General features: G+C 41.4%; 1 protein-coding gene across 1 annotated transcript; it reads left to right on the forward strand.

Annotated features, from left to right (window-relative positions):
• Positions 1–649: 649 nt before the first annotated feature.
• Positions 650–14287, forward strand: LOC141007809 (transmembrane protein 255B). The gene is made up of 9 exons (XM_073480178.1): positions 650–713; positions 1940–2079; positions 2624–2686; positions 4631–4720; positions 7086–7166; positions 7331–7416; positions 7532–7691; positions 12750–12854; positions 14192–14287. Exons 1-9 carry the CDS (start codon positions 650–652, stop codon positions 14285–14287), a joined length of 885 nt encoding a protein of 294 aa, XP_073336279.1.

The raw sequence follows: 14287 nt of genomic DNA on the forward strand, positions 1-14287 counted from the left end.
TCCATAAAAGTGGTTTATTCCACAGTAAATCTCCCCCGGCTCCATATATGTGGAGTTTCTTCTAACTATGTCCAGCTGGGATGTGATTTATTAGCATGACGACTGGCAGGTCAGAGAGCGAAGGATAATATAACATATATGCATGTGCTCATAAACAAAATCAAAATAAAGACATCAGTTGTAGCATTTTATGTGCCTCTACACGCATATTTCTAATTGATATTTATATCAAAATGCCTTATAAACCATTTATCAAGCAGTTGTAAAGGTTTATAAGCATCAGTTGCAACTCCCTAATACCCATCCATTAGAAATATGTCTAGATGAACTACACATTAAACATTATTAAACATCAGATGCAACTTTGAGTCTAATAGTTTAGGATCTTCATTATTACAAGGGGTTAAATCAAGGACCCAATAATCTGCCGGTGCACAGGAGACTCCCATCCCTCCCATCCTGCTGCAGCAGCACATTAAACACACACTAATCTGCAACTAACAGGGTCAAATGTTGAGAATTTGCAGAGACAGACTTGCTTTTATAAATCCTCGAGTGCAGTAGAGGCGCACATTTCCCGACTGTCCTTGAATGCAGCAGAGGCTGCAGTGAAGGAGACCCCCTGACGGAGGATAAGAGAGGATCTATCATGACTGCAAGGGTCCAGGGAGCAGCGGGCATGGACAAACCAGCGCCACAGAAGAGAGCAACAGGTAATTCACTGGGGGTGGAGGTGGTGATGCGGTCAGGTGCATGGTTACTTTCATTACTTACCCTGTTGAACTTATTGCATTTATTTGGATTTGTTTTTCTTGTGGCCTAATATTGGCTGATAATGACGCCTAGATGATTTTGTTTTCAGGCTGGTACATGGCTCATTTGACGTAGAAACAGATCTTCATCGACTTATTTTACAAACTTTTCTCAACCGGTAACAACAAAGGTCAAAGATGTAGTGATCACCGCTCAGATCTTTTCATTGCACAGTGTGTTAAACAGGTGTGTTTAAGACGAGAGGCTCATACTTAAAGGTCATTACAAAAGCTACATTTTTGCATCAGTAATTGTGTAATTTTTTACTGAATAATTTCAAAATAAAACACTTGGCCATGGTGGTGTTACAACCTAACGATCCTGTTCATTGATTGGCTTACAGAACGTTGCTCTGCTGCCTCAGTTTGTATTTTTGCTTGTAATAATCAAAGGACTGTATGCACACGTCAGAGGGTTAGTATGTCCTGATATTCAATATTAAGTAAACAGTGATGATATTAAACAGTCGCATTTTGATTTGTACAGTTTTACTAGAGTATTTGTACAACATACCCTCACAGCGTATACTTTGTTGTTTTCCCTCATTCAGTCCTTCTAAAAACAGGATTTCTACACAAGTTTTAATAAACAGAACAGAAGATTCTCGTCTCGGCTTACACTTTAAGACAATTGTGTTGACATTTTGGCGTTTTTCAGAGTTATTAAAGCTTTGGAAAGAACACACACATTATAAAATCATGCAGTGCGGGCACTGTTCTTTGTACAGTTTAGACAATAACTCTGGTGGATTGTTGACTAGATACATTGCTGATAGATTAAAGTAAATGAAGAAGACAATAAGTAGTCCACAGCAGTTTGGACCTACATACAGACTGCTTCAGTACCCTGAGATGTAAACACTCATGACATTTAAAATTAAACAAGACGGAGACATAGGGTTTGGATGTTGTTTTTATAATCAAGTTAAATTAAATCATTTCAAATTAGATTTGTTTTCTTTACCCTGATTTGAAAGTAGAAATATGCAGGTAGGCTCCTGCCAAGAGAATCACAGCTGGCGAGCAGTCAGACGCCAAGTTTATTGTGTTTAATTCGTCCTAACCTGAACTGTTTGACATTGTTATATGACACGGCTGAGGGTTTCTCTCTCCTCTGCGGGTTGCAGAGTCGATGGTGAGAGTCAGGGGAGCTGTGTGGCTGGTACTGGGCATGCTCAGTCTGTCCCTGCTGCTGGTGGTGCTGGGAGTCTACGCAACAACCCGGACAGAGAGCCTGAGTGTGTCTGGATACATATCTGGAGTGATTGTAAGATGGTCCCTTGATAATTCTCTGCCATGATTTGTTCAGTAAGACGACAGATATGATATTTGTTCAAAAACATAAAAACGTCCTCCAGTTATGAAGCTGCTCCTTTAGTCTCGCAGTGCCATTCAAATCCTCACACCTTAATGACTGAATGCATTGATTTTGCCAAAACAACATGATAGTTGTAGTCTACTGGCAACAGGCGTACCAGACCTTCGTCCTAAGCTAGCAGTTTGGTTAGTTTCAGGCTGGTGAAAGGTCTGGCTTCACCAATTATCATTCAACATAGCAGTCTGGTAAGTTAAATGACTCAGCATTGACTTTTGATTTCACGTAAATATGTGTCATAATAAGCTGCTTTCACAGTCAGCCTATATTTTTCTGATGAGGATGGCCTGCTGTTAAGTGCTAATGTTGGCTTTTCTTCCCTTTGGACTAGAACCAAATCATAACAAAGTGTCGCAGCTCTGCAGAAAATTAATCACATTTCTTTATTTTGCATAACACTTAGCCTCTTGTGTTTGTTGTATTATGTTCTCTGCAGCTGACCCTCGGCTCGTTCCTGGGACTTCTGGGACTCCTCCTGGATGAAAACCGTAAACAGCTGGTATATTCTCCTGCTCCCCCTGTATATTTTCATCTGACACACTCACACGCATACATCTTCTCCGTCATATTTTTTCTTCCATGTTTTTCTTTCGCACACCCATCCCCTGACCCGGCAAGGAGTGTTTTTTGGCCAAGAAAGAGAAACAGTATGTCAGCACAGTCACCAGTGGCGCTGCTCTGCAACACATAGCGGACAGACTTTTATATTTATCGATGAGGAGGAGGCTTAGAAATTATCTATCACACGTTTACTGTACGTGAGATTCTGACGTGGTATTCATTGTATAGCACAGAATATAGTATTTATGTATCTACTGTCCGTCAACGCACATTCCTTCCTCTAACACCTATCACAGTGTCTCCCCGGCCTTTGTAAACTAGCGAAGCATACCTCTGCTGATCTTACCTGCTCACCACTTACAGAAGCTTTCCAAGAAAAACAATTTAAGAGGTATGTAATTAAAGTAAATCAGATATCAACTTACGTATTGCTTCACAGTACGGGATAAGGACATTAGGCAGGTTAATTTGATTTGTAGGGATGAACCATTTTTGTTGTTGCTGAGCTACGTGCCCGCTGTAATCATCTTATTTTCTAAATGCCGGCTCAATTAACTGTCCAGAGGTCTTTCTCCATGTATCAGATGTCATATCTCGGTCAAATGTTTGTGGTTCTGGTATAGTAGCAGTGACTCCACATGTGTAGCTGTAGTGACTCATTCTGACCCTGGGAGTGGTGGTTGTCTGGTTGACTGTCTTTGAAACACTTGAATCATCACCGGTGCAGCCAATTGGTTTTAGAAGTCTCTTACTGCAATTACTTAAATAGAGATTGTTTGTTTGTAGTCAGTTGATTTTACACGAAGCGTCAAACTTTGGTCAATTTGGCCAGAGTTGTTAAGTTATTTTTTGAAGTATTTTTTGTCGAATATGAGACAGTATTTTAATATTTCAGTAATCAATAAATCAAAATACTCTGACCAACAAAAGAAAAAAAATCTTGTAAGCCCATGGGGTTGACCAGAATCTTCCACAGGGCTCAGTGGATGTATTGCTAAAGCGTTTTAGCGTGCTTCTCACACAAGAATGGCCAAAATTTCCTAATGCTAACATACCATCTTGACAGCAGTGAGTACTAACAATAACCATGTTCGCTGTTTTATGTTCATTGTAATAATGTTAGGTGTTTTTATTATTTGATTATAGAAATCTTGTTTGCTCTCGCTGGTTTCTACCCCGACCCCAGAGGATGATTAATGTTACGATCTCTGTGACCCCAGCTGTCACCACCACCAGGCTACAGTTACTACATTTACACAGGGGAAATTACAATCCAATTTATCATGAAAACATAAAAGTGGTTCATACTCAGGCAGCATTGCTTCATCCTCACCTGATGTTCTGTTGAAGCACGCTGTCAAAACAATCTCGGTTATCTAAGAAAAAACAGCGGACCATCCTCTTCGTGAGGGACACAAAGGGCATGGGAGAAGACTTGCATCGGGTAATTCTTGGATCCTGTGGTTCTTGGATTTGGCGTCGTGTTTTTACCCACAGGTTGTGGAATTTTATCTTGTCTTATTCAATTTATTCCACCCATGACTTTTTGCCAGAATGTTGTAAAATGAGCCTGAATGATGAAGAGCAGGAATGAAGGCAGATATTCTGCACAATCAGAGGCTCAGTTACAGTGTTGAGTGTTGACACGTTCATCTCGCTCCGCCAAGTCTCAAATAGGCAGCTAACACACACAACAATAACAAATAATGTTGTGATTTAGACAAATAAGATCAGACAAAGTGTTACAAAAACCTTTTTCTCAGCCTTCTTGTGAAACTGCTCTCAGTCGAATAAAATATCACCAGCTTTTTATCTGTTATTTTAAAGGTTATTATGTGGAAATTCTCTCATTTACAATTTTTCTTCTTTGTTCCTCGTCCAGCTGACGGCTGCCATCGTATTCCTCAGCTTCGGGATCATGGTCTCTTTTCTGTGCCTGGTGATTGATGGCGCCTGTATTGTCTTGAACATGGTGAGTTACCTGCTCTTGCATGTGTATACTGTAACACTAGACATGACTGCACTGTGTGGGTGATGAAACAAAGCAGCAATCGTAGACCGTGAGCAATAATAAACCGCTGTGCTGGTTCGCTTTGATCCACCTGGAAAACCATTCGGCCTGCCGTCGCTCTGTCGGCAGTATTGACACAATTGTGTCCCTGAAAAAATTCCCACAGGCTAGAGCTCAGTCTGTATAACCTCCACCAGCTTTGTTTTTTGTGCATTGACCAACTAAATGACCAGTTGTGAAAGTATAATGTGAGAAAACGTACTGGACCAGGATGCACCATCAGTGCAGAAGTGTTTTCAGTTTACGTCCAGACCTCTGATGACACACACAGTTGCTGAATGTGATTGATGGTAAAACGGAGCTGCCTCCCTAAAGGAACATTCGACAGGTTAAAAAAGCAAAGCTGCATTCCTGTTTCCAACCTCAAAAATAAATACAGATGGAAGACTCCCGCTTCTTATTCAGAGAGAGAAATGAACATCTATTCACATCTCAGAGTAAAATTACAACTTCTTACACAGCATAAAGTCTTCAGAGCAAAAACACCTGAGACAAGAGTCCTGCACACAGCTTTATATTTAGCACACACAGGAGAGCGGCATCAATCTTCCAGCCTGTCCTCATCTGAAAAAAACGTCCGTGTAGGTCGACTGTGAAAGCAGCTTATTACCACCCATATTTACATTTCTTGTTAGGCGGCTCCATCTAGTGGCCGCAGTTATTACTCCGGCAAAAAACGGCAGCAGGAGGAAGTTCAGACGAAGTCGTATAAAGAGCAACAAGTCCACACAGGGACGAGACAGGGACGGATGGTAGGGTCACACAAGGAAAGCATTCACCCAGGAGGCCGCTGCTCATGTCCAGTGTGAAAGCGAAGGTCCACGGTGAGTTATTTTAAGACACTGATGTAGTTAAGTGACGTCACGCACATTACATAACTCAATTTATGTAACGTAAGCACATTTGTATATGAAGTTACAGGAGTTATTTTCTGCCAAACCAAGACATTTTCCTTCATATCACCAAGTTTTTTTCTTTCCTAAACCTAACCAAACTGTCAACGTATGACAAGGGCCCGGTGTGCCCGTCGCTGATGCTGCAACAGACACATTGTTTTTGGATGGTGTTATACGTGATATTCAGTCTCGTAGGTATGAGACTGTGTTCATCCAACTCTCGGCAAAAATATGTTTTTCCCAAAATGTCAAACTATTCCTTGCGACTGTATACGACACTTTTTACTACTTCTTTCCCTGATTTATACAGGTAATATTATTTCTATAGAATGATATATATTATTTTCGTCTTTCCTTTTGACAAACATTTACTAGGTCTGGTCACAGCTGGGACTGGTGGGTTGGTGGGTTCAACACGTTGCATTGTAACATCAGGTCAAAGTGACATGGCGTCCATTTTCATGCAAACTGTGATGGTTGAAATGGTGAAAATACTGTAAAAACCATACATGACACAACCATGCCTGTTTTTGTTGAAATGCCATAATGTGTGGCTGTGTGTGTGTATGAAAGCAAAGTTAAAAATAGAATAACAGGCAGTGTAGCGTACCAAAAAGATTAGGGAAATGTAAACTAGACTTTGATTTATCGTAACTATAAATGGCTCCAGCGCTCTCATGTGAAAGGTGACATGATATAATGCTTCCTTATAACACTGTTGTGCTCACAGTACACACAAGAGTTATGAGTGCAGACCTCCCTTTAAGAATAAATTCTCAACATTACTGAGCGAGTCTGTTCACAGTGTAGTAAACTCTTCAAAACCGGACAAAGTTTGCTACTCCCTTTTTCCACTTGTCTGAGTTCTTTTTTATACAATATAATGTTTTATATCTCTTCTTTCCTTTTATTACACAACGATGTAAAACAAACAATAACATCATCATCTAACCAACCATTGATATTTATTTCAGGTCAAGTTAACATCATGTAACTGCACACATGGTGCCAGGGACAATGATGGAAGTTACGTCCAGGACTTCATTTGTTCCAACCTTGACAAAGTTTGATATGTTGAATCTCATAAAATGTATCAAACTGTAACAAAAACAGCTATGATTACTGTGACCTCTACCAGAGGAACCATTTACAGTGAAGTAAACCTTATTTTAACAATTTAAAAGAGCCATAAACAATATTTGTACTTTTGGAAACTGATCACAAATTGCCTCCAAACTCAACCTTCACTTCTTGTGCAGTACATGTCAGTTTATTTTGTTTTTTTATTCCTCATTTTTATTCTTGACTGTGTTTTATCCTGAGATGAAACCCTGTGGATGATGTTTCTTCGTATATTTAACTTTTGCCAGGACATGCGTCCACTGAAAGCAGGGAGGTGTCAGTATTACAGCAGCGGCAGCAGCTACATCTATGAGAATTTCTACACCTCTGTGAGTAAAAGTTGTTCTCTTGTCTGCCAACTAACACACGTTATCACAATCTGAATTACAGCTCTATCAGCTCCAGCTAAATTAGATTTTTTGTCAGATATGACTCCATATTTTCTTAAATAAGTGCGTGTGACTACATTTTGAATTTGCGTTTCCTTTTTCAGGTGTCATGCTGGAATCCGACAGAGTCTTGTAACATGACGGTACGAAGTGGGACCTGCTACTGCTGCGACCTGTACAACTGCGCCAAGTGAGACGAAGCATCATCTTCCTGTGATATTATCTCAATGTATCGTTACTACTGCCATTTCATCATTAATGAATCAATCATCGGCAATAAAAGCGGCTGTTGTTTTCCTCTGCAGTGGAGGCTACCTCAGCAACTACTATGAGTTTGTTGGAGTCGAAAGCTGTGAAGAAGTTTTCACTCTGTACATTTTGATTTGGACGCTCGCCGGCCTGAACCTCGTGGCCTTCTTCATGGGTATCCTCACCACAGCGGTGCTGGGCAGCCTCAAGAACTTGGTAAGACACACACACACACACACACACACAGACTCAGACTCAGACACATATTTATAAAGATACGTATATTGTGCGAACGTGACGCGCTGTGTACATCTACGACTAAAACCCCTTTCACCCTGGACGAAAACCCACTAACATCCACAAACATCTGGCTTTTGTCTTCAGTGGAAAAGAGTGCAATCAGCTAACCTGATGCGTCTGATTGTTTAACAGAACCATCTGGGAAGTCGTCCTTAGAGTCGGGAAATAGCAGGCACTTGGCAGGTGATTGAGGAAACCATCAGTCTATCATCATCTGTCATCGACTAACTTCAACCAATCAGATCGATGAGGAGTAAAAACATGTTTTTCCATTGAGAAAAGCCTTCTTTGCTAATCTTTCAATGAAATATACTCTCCAGTTCTGATATAACTGATGCTGTTGCAGCTATGCAAACCTCTTGAAGTGCCACATTTGCTGTTTTCAAACAAACTAGACGCTTCCTTTACTGGTTGCATACTTATACCATGCCTGTAGCTGCCAGAAGTTCCTCATAGGACACTGATTGGTCAAACCCCTGTGGTTTGGCCACAAGCGCATAGCTGCAGCCTGGCAAGATGGATTTGTGAGATCTCACAATCACAATCTTGAGAATCAAGCTGCCTCGCAGAGTAAACAATTGCCATCCGTTGCCAGGTCGAATGACTCTGCACTAGTCGCAGGTATTTATTGTCTCCAACACTGATTGGCTGCAATAGTAACCCTGAATGCCTGGGTGCTAGCTGCTGACACTATCTTGCAGATCAACAGTCCGACTGAACTCTGCGCGGGGTGAAGGAGTTGGGTTCAGATCGCTTTAGGTTTTTCAGTTTTATTCAGGAGAAATCACTTTACGGTAGCGTACAGCCAGCTGAACTGCAGATCAACATGAAATGAGAGCCAGAAGGTATAATGTAAATCTGATGTCTGCCAGTGAGAACTGATAGCATCAAACCACAGGTTAAGCCTTAACCTCCCTGACCTGAAGCCTCTGTCACTTATTGTTTGACTGCGCAAGCTGCTCATAGATAAATGGATAAAAAAGCAATGAGGAAGCATGCGGATGTACAGAAGATTTCGTCCATGTGCCATCTACAATGTGGGACTTATTGTGCACAGATTTTATCCGGCTCAGGGCCCAACGTAAACTAAGTCTCCAGACCTGTCAATCAGTAGGCAATGGGCTCAGGAGAGGACTGAAGTTCATTACAACTCTTTCAGTGATGGTTACAAAGCAGCAAAAACTTTATTCTGTATACAGATTTTAAAGCCAAAAGACTTCATGTCAGAGCTATTACTTTAAATATTCAGACTTATAGCATAGACAGTGAAGACTACTGCTCAACTTTCTTATGGCTGCAGATCATAAGCACAGTCAGTCGACTTATAAATCACATACTTGGTAGCAGTAGGTTCCAGATGGAGCCAGTTGGTGAAACAGATGCAAACCAAATGTAATTCAAGCACAGTTTCACAGAGATGTTGCTAAGCTGGGTGGTATTTTACACCAAATGTCGTGTGTTATGCAATTTTCTTTCCTTCAATGGACTGTGTGGTCTCACATTCGTTGTTTGTTTCCTGCTGTGTTATCAGATTTGACGTCATGCGTACATGGGACTGATGAGTGAGTACTAAGAAGTATGAATCACGACTGGTTGAATAACTTCTGGTAGGAACGCAGCGCGACCAGATATCGCTTATGCAATCCGCGACGAGGTTTTTCCTTGTAGTTACATCTAATTTGCAAAATGTGGTGCTCCTTCAACAGCATGCCAACGTTCAGCCAGATGATCTCGAGACCACATGAGGGAAAGAAGATGTGTCAGCTTGATTTAAGAGTGGGAATCTTCACATGCAGCGGTTTGATGGCTGGAAAACAGTCACATTGTATTTATTCTAAAAGTTTGCTTCTCAATATGATCGCTGCTTATTGAGATCACTTTATGAACCTGTTAGTGCATGAACTCAGGTTTCCTTGTTGCTGCAGCCAGAACTCTGTCCTTCGTCTTCCACCTCCGTGCTGTAAAAGCCTGGTCTGATGCGTGTCAGCAGGGTTAGATAGTTACCCACGGCTGTCTGTTGATGATAAACCCCACTCCATCAGTGAGGTTTATCAAAAGCATTCCTACACTCCTCCTCCTGCAGCTTCCGCTTGTAAAACCTTCAGAGACACTAAGTCAAAGACATTTATCCTCCAGACTCTCCCCGCAGACTCCAACACCATTTCATATAGTCTTCTACATTCTTTCATTATCTTCATATCGTAATCTTTCATCGTGCATCGTACTGCTGGGTTTTCAGTTCATTAGACGTTTGGATTGCATTAATTTTTACTTTTTGGGGGAATCTTAAGGTTTTGCACCAAGACAGACGTCTGCTCGTTGCTCATTCCACAAAAACAAGACAGATGGAAGAGAAAAGAAGAACAAAACCTTTGTTTGTGACCAATTTTTTTTTTTAAATATCTAAAGTTTACTGGTTCCAGCTGAACTGATTTAATGTTGACCGTCCCTTGCTCGACATGACCTGACTACAATGTCTACACCCCCTTTACATGGTATTGAGTTGCAACAATTAATTACCAACTTTGCAATAACCGTCGTGTGACTGGTGTTGGATTCCCAAAGCAGCTTCAACTAGATGTGACTCGTAGGTCAGCATTTACAAACTGCTTCCACCACCCTGCCGAGTTAAAGGCACAATTTGTAAGATATTGCCACAATTTTAGCTTATTCATTGTTCTGTCAAAGACATCTACAGTACATCTTACGTTGCAGAGATATCTATTGATGTTAGCATGCTAGCCAGCTAGCCCCGGCCCGTATTCAAGTCTCCCTCTTTTTACAGATTTTAGACGGGTTTAACTGCCTCATTAACTCATTGTAAAACACACTTCATTCAAACTCAACAGAACCAAAAATAAAACCCAACAAAATCGGCTTGGTTCGGTTCCAACATTCACCTCTGCTTTGGTCATAATGAATCCTGTTTGGAGCGACCTTCGACAGGTGGCCAAGCTTTACACATCGCACCTTTTAAACACCAAAGGTTCAGCAATGTTGCGGCCTTTTAAGAGCTTTATGAGAACAGAACAAGAATTTCTTTGCCAACGCCCGCTTCACTGTAATTGCTCTGCACATGAGAAATACTGAACTTGGACTTGAGCTGATCTGGCCTGGGTGAAACTCAGGAGATCACCGCCAACGGACCACACAGCCTTTCGTTATATCACACAGGATAATGATAATGATGAAGGGATTAGACTCAGTGAACAGGCTTCGTTCTCTGTTATCTTTAGATCAGTTGTTACGTCTGTGTTTTCACTGTAGGAAGGTATTCAGATTTTCCTCCTCATATTCTTTAATTTAATATGATTCAGTGCCATCCGTCAATTTCTGACTCATCTGCGTCAGACTTTTTGAGTCCATCTAGTTCCTAGAAATGTAGGAGTGGCAAATTATTATCTGGCTACATACCTCTGTGATGATAATGTTTACATTTATTGTTTTGCAGATGTTTAATGTATTTTTTCCCCTCATGTGGCCGCAGTAGATTAAATTAAAGACAGGGAAACTAACAGTTTGTAAAGTTTATGGGTTTGCAGCCTCCAACAGTTTTGGATTTAATCTCAAGCGTGCTGCAGACAGACAGACCACCCAAATGGAGACCAAAACAACAGATCCCAGATTCATTAATGCTTCATTTCCAGGGAAAGAACTAAAATGACCTGATAAGACCGCTCGTCACTCACCGTGTGCCTTGAAGCAACTCCCATAATGTGTCGATGCTTTGTGAAAGATTCAGCATCACGCATTTAACATGAGGAGCGTAGAGCTGAAGATGGGCTCGCATTAGCTGGTTGGCCTCTGCTGTTTTTAATTCACCCTCCATCATCAGCTGTTTGGCTTCCAGCTGCAGCCCAGTCACCAGAATTAAATGTTTGGCAGTTTACATTTGTGCAAACCACAGATTTGTTCAAATTTGTGTGTATCATATGTAGCATAATGAAATCTCTGCAATCTGCGTCATGTCCTGTTTACGTTACATGTGCATGAGCTGACAATCATGTCATAAGATGGAGGGGTGAGGATGGTGTTACAGGCGAGGAGGCTGACAAGCCAGTGACCGCTGTTCAATGTCAGGACATTTTCTAGTTGTGTTTATTGCAACAAAGCCGGATATTTTAAGCCAAAACATCTTTTCCTCATCCTCACCAAGTGTTTTGTGTCTAAACCTAACCGGAGCGTATTCGCACCGTGTCACAACATAACATTGAACCTAAAGAAACGCAGTTGCAACATCCAGGCCTTGCAGAAACATCGCCACAGCATGGTGATTGGGTTGACTCGTAATGTCCAGTAGTTTTCATGAAGGTGTGAATTGTAACCTGAAAGTTCACTCTGCTCTCATGCCAACAAAGTTTGCTGCCACAGCTCCGTCCTCCACCATCACCACCACCTCCTCCTCCTTGGGTGCTGCATTTCTGTTTGATTTAATGTCTCTGAAAACACGTTTTATCAACCAGCTTCTTAATGTGAGCGATGAAGTCCAACATGAACACAAATTCTGCCCAAGTTGGAAGAGTTTTGGTTATTTCACATGAGAGTCTTTTGTATTTGTGTTTCTGTCTCCCTCACACAGCAGAGCTTTAATCTAACTGTGAAACTATTAGCTGTAAACGATCAGTTCTTTGACATCAGTGTGTGTGACTGAACTGATTTTACATATTGCAGTCGTCCAGGTTAGGTTTTTCATATTTAGGTTAATTCAGATTAGAGTCATAAATAAAAGACATGTTTTAATTGCGATGGGACCGACTGGCCTCTTGCTCCTTTGGGAGATGAGACACTTGAAACGTAAACAAAATAGACTTGAGTCAGACTGTCTGTCATCATGGCCTCTAATCAGCCTCATCTTAATCCTCTACTGTAAATCCTTCTTGTGTGACTGTTTTATTTGTTTCATGTGTGCACAAAGGAAATGGTGCTTATAATAATATTGTGTGTGTGTGTGTGTGTGTCTTTGTTTTGTGTCAGAGGAGTAGCAGCCCTGTGAGCGAGCCCTCTGAGAGCACTGCATCTTCCCCTACAGCTCCTCTGCTGATGAACGCCAACACACACACGGTTCACCAGCTCCACCCAGTCAGTATGCGGTCAACACAAACACAAACACACACACACACACACACACACACACCTGCAAAACATACCATCACAAGTACACGTGTATGTTTAGTTTCTCCTCATTTTTCAGCGCTCACTCTCTGACTCTTACAGACATGCAGTCGACTCAAACCTCCACATCTCCACCCTACGTTCATCCATTCCCACTGATTTCTCTTTAAATGTTAACTCAGAACAGAGTTCAGACGCTCACTGTGAGCCTGATATGGGATGTTTCCTGTCACAAACTGTACAGGGGCCACATGAACTTTCCAGCTACATCAGAATGAAGAATGTGAAGAAACAACAGTTTTGAAGTTATGTGAAAGACGTCTTTGCTCTGTGTTGCAGAGATGTCTACTGAAGTAAGCATGCAACATGTAAGATAGTTATTCTGACACTTTAGGTTTCCCAACTTCTGGTACCTCTTATTTTCAAAATAAAAGCTCTCATCAGTGGTGCTTTTTGCATGAGTTTTAATACAAAAAGGAAAAACATTAGTTTTATCCAAATTTTAGTCATTAATACTAAGAATTGACTAAGTGTGATTTTGTTTCAGCCCGTTTTACATTCATCCGGCAACACAAGACTCCACACTCAGAAGCTGTAGTGTCAGCTAAACTTGGTCCAGCACTGGCGTCGGTGTAACTGGCAAGCTTGTGTAGAATAAACCCATAAAGATATGTCGTGTCTAGAAAACCAGCCAGGACCGATCACCCGCAAGCATTTCTCAAGATGCAGGGACACCCCAAAGTCTTCTAATCTTTACGAGTGGACAGTCTGAACCTCCTCTCTCGTCAAACACTGCATAAGATTGCAACGACCCTTTAGAGCTATTAAACAGACGATTCAGCAGTTTTACAACAACATTTCAGCAATTATCCAAAGGAGTGCGTTGAATTCAGAAACAGATCTGCACTCTTCCACAAACAGAAACTGTGAAGAAAGATCACTGAGGGCTCCACACTTGACCACCCACATCTGATCAAGTTAATTGGTTGCAGCATTTCAGTCTCGGTCAGTGTTGTAAATGTGTTTCACAGCAGGAAGGCTGTAGACCAGTTTTTCCACATGAGTGGAAGCTAATCAAAGGTAAACTGTGAATGTTTAATGTCGATCCAAAACAGCAGTTTGACAAAGTATGTGAGATCTTGAGGCTTTTTTTAACTAAAATCTAAACCAAATGTTGATTATACAAAGTAGATCATTCATCTTTTTTATATTGGATTAGTTGCAACACAGGAGACACATGACTTGAAGTCTGTGGTCAACTTTCTTTGTTTGTCTCTGTCCTTCGTCCTGTCCGTCTCATCCAGGGAGCCTCGATGTATTTGCCTGCAGCAGACGGGGCAGCTGCCTCACAGAGTTTTCCCTCATCGTCGACTCCAACCCTCTTCCCTTCGGCCCGCTGA

This window comes from Pagrus major, chromosome 2 (genome assembly GCF_040436345.1).
Source record: "Pagrus major chromosome 2, Pma_NU_1.0".
Taxonomy (NCBI): domain Eukaryota; kingdom Metazoa; phylum Chordata; class Actinopteri; order Spariformes; family Sparidae; genus Pagrus; species Pagrus major.

Coding starts and splice junctions, on each gene's coding strand:
- LOC141007809 (XM_073480178.1), top strand. CDS start 650: ATGACTGCAAGGGTCCAGGGAGCAGCGGGCATGGACAAACCAGCGCCA. Junction 7,167..7,330: donor ATGAGAATTTCTACACCTCT/GTGAGTAAAAGT, acceptor TTCCTTTTTCAG/GTGTCATGCTGGAATCCGAC. Junction 7,417..7,531: donor GACCTGTACAACTGCGCCAA/GTGAGACGAAGC, acceptor TTTCCTCTGCAG/TGGAGGCTACCTCAGCAACT.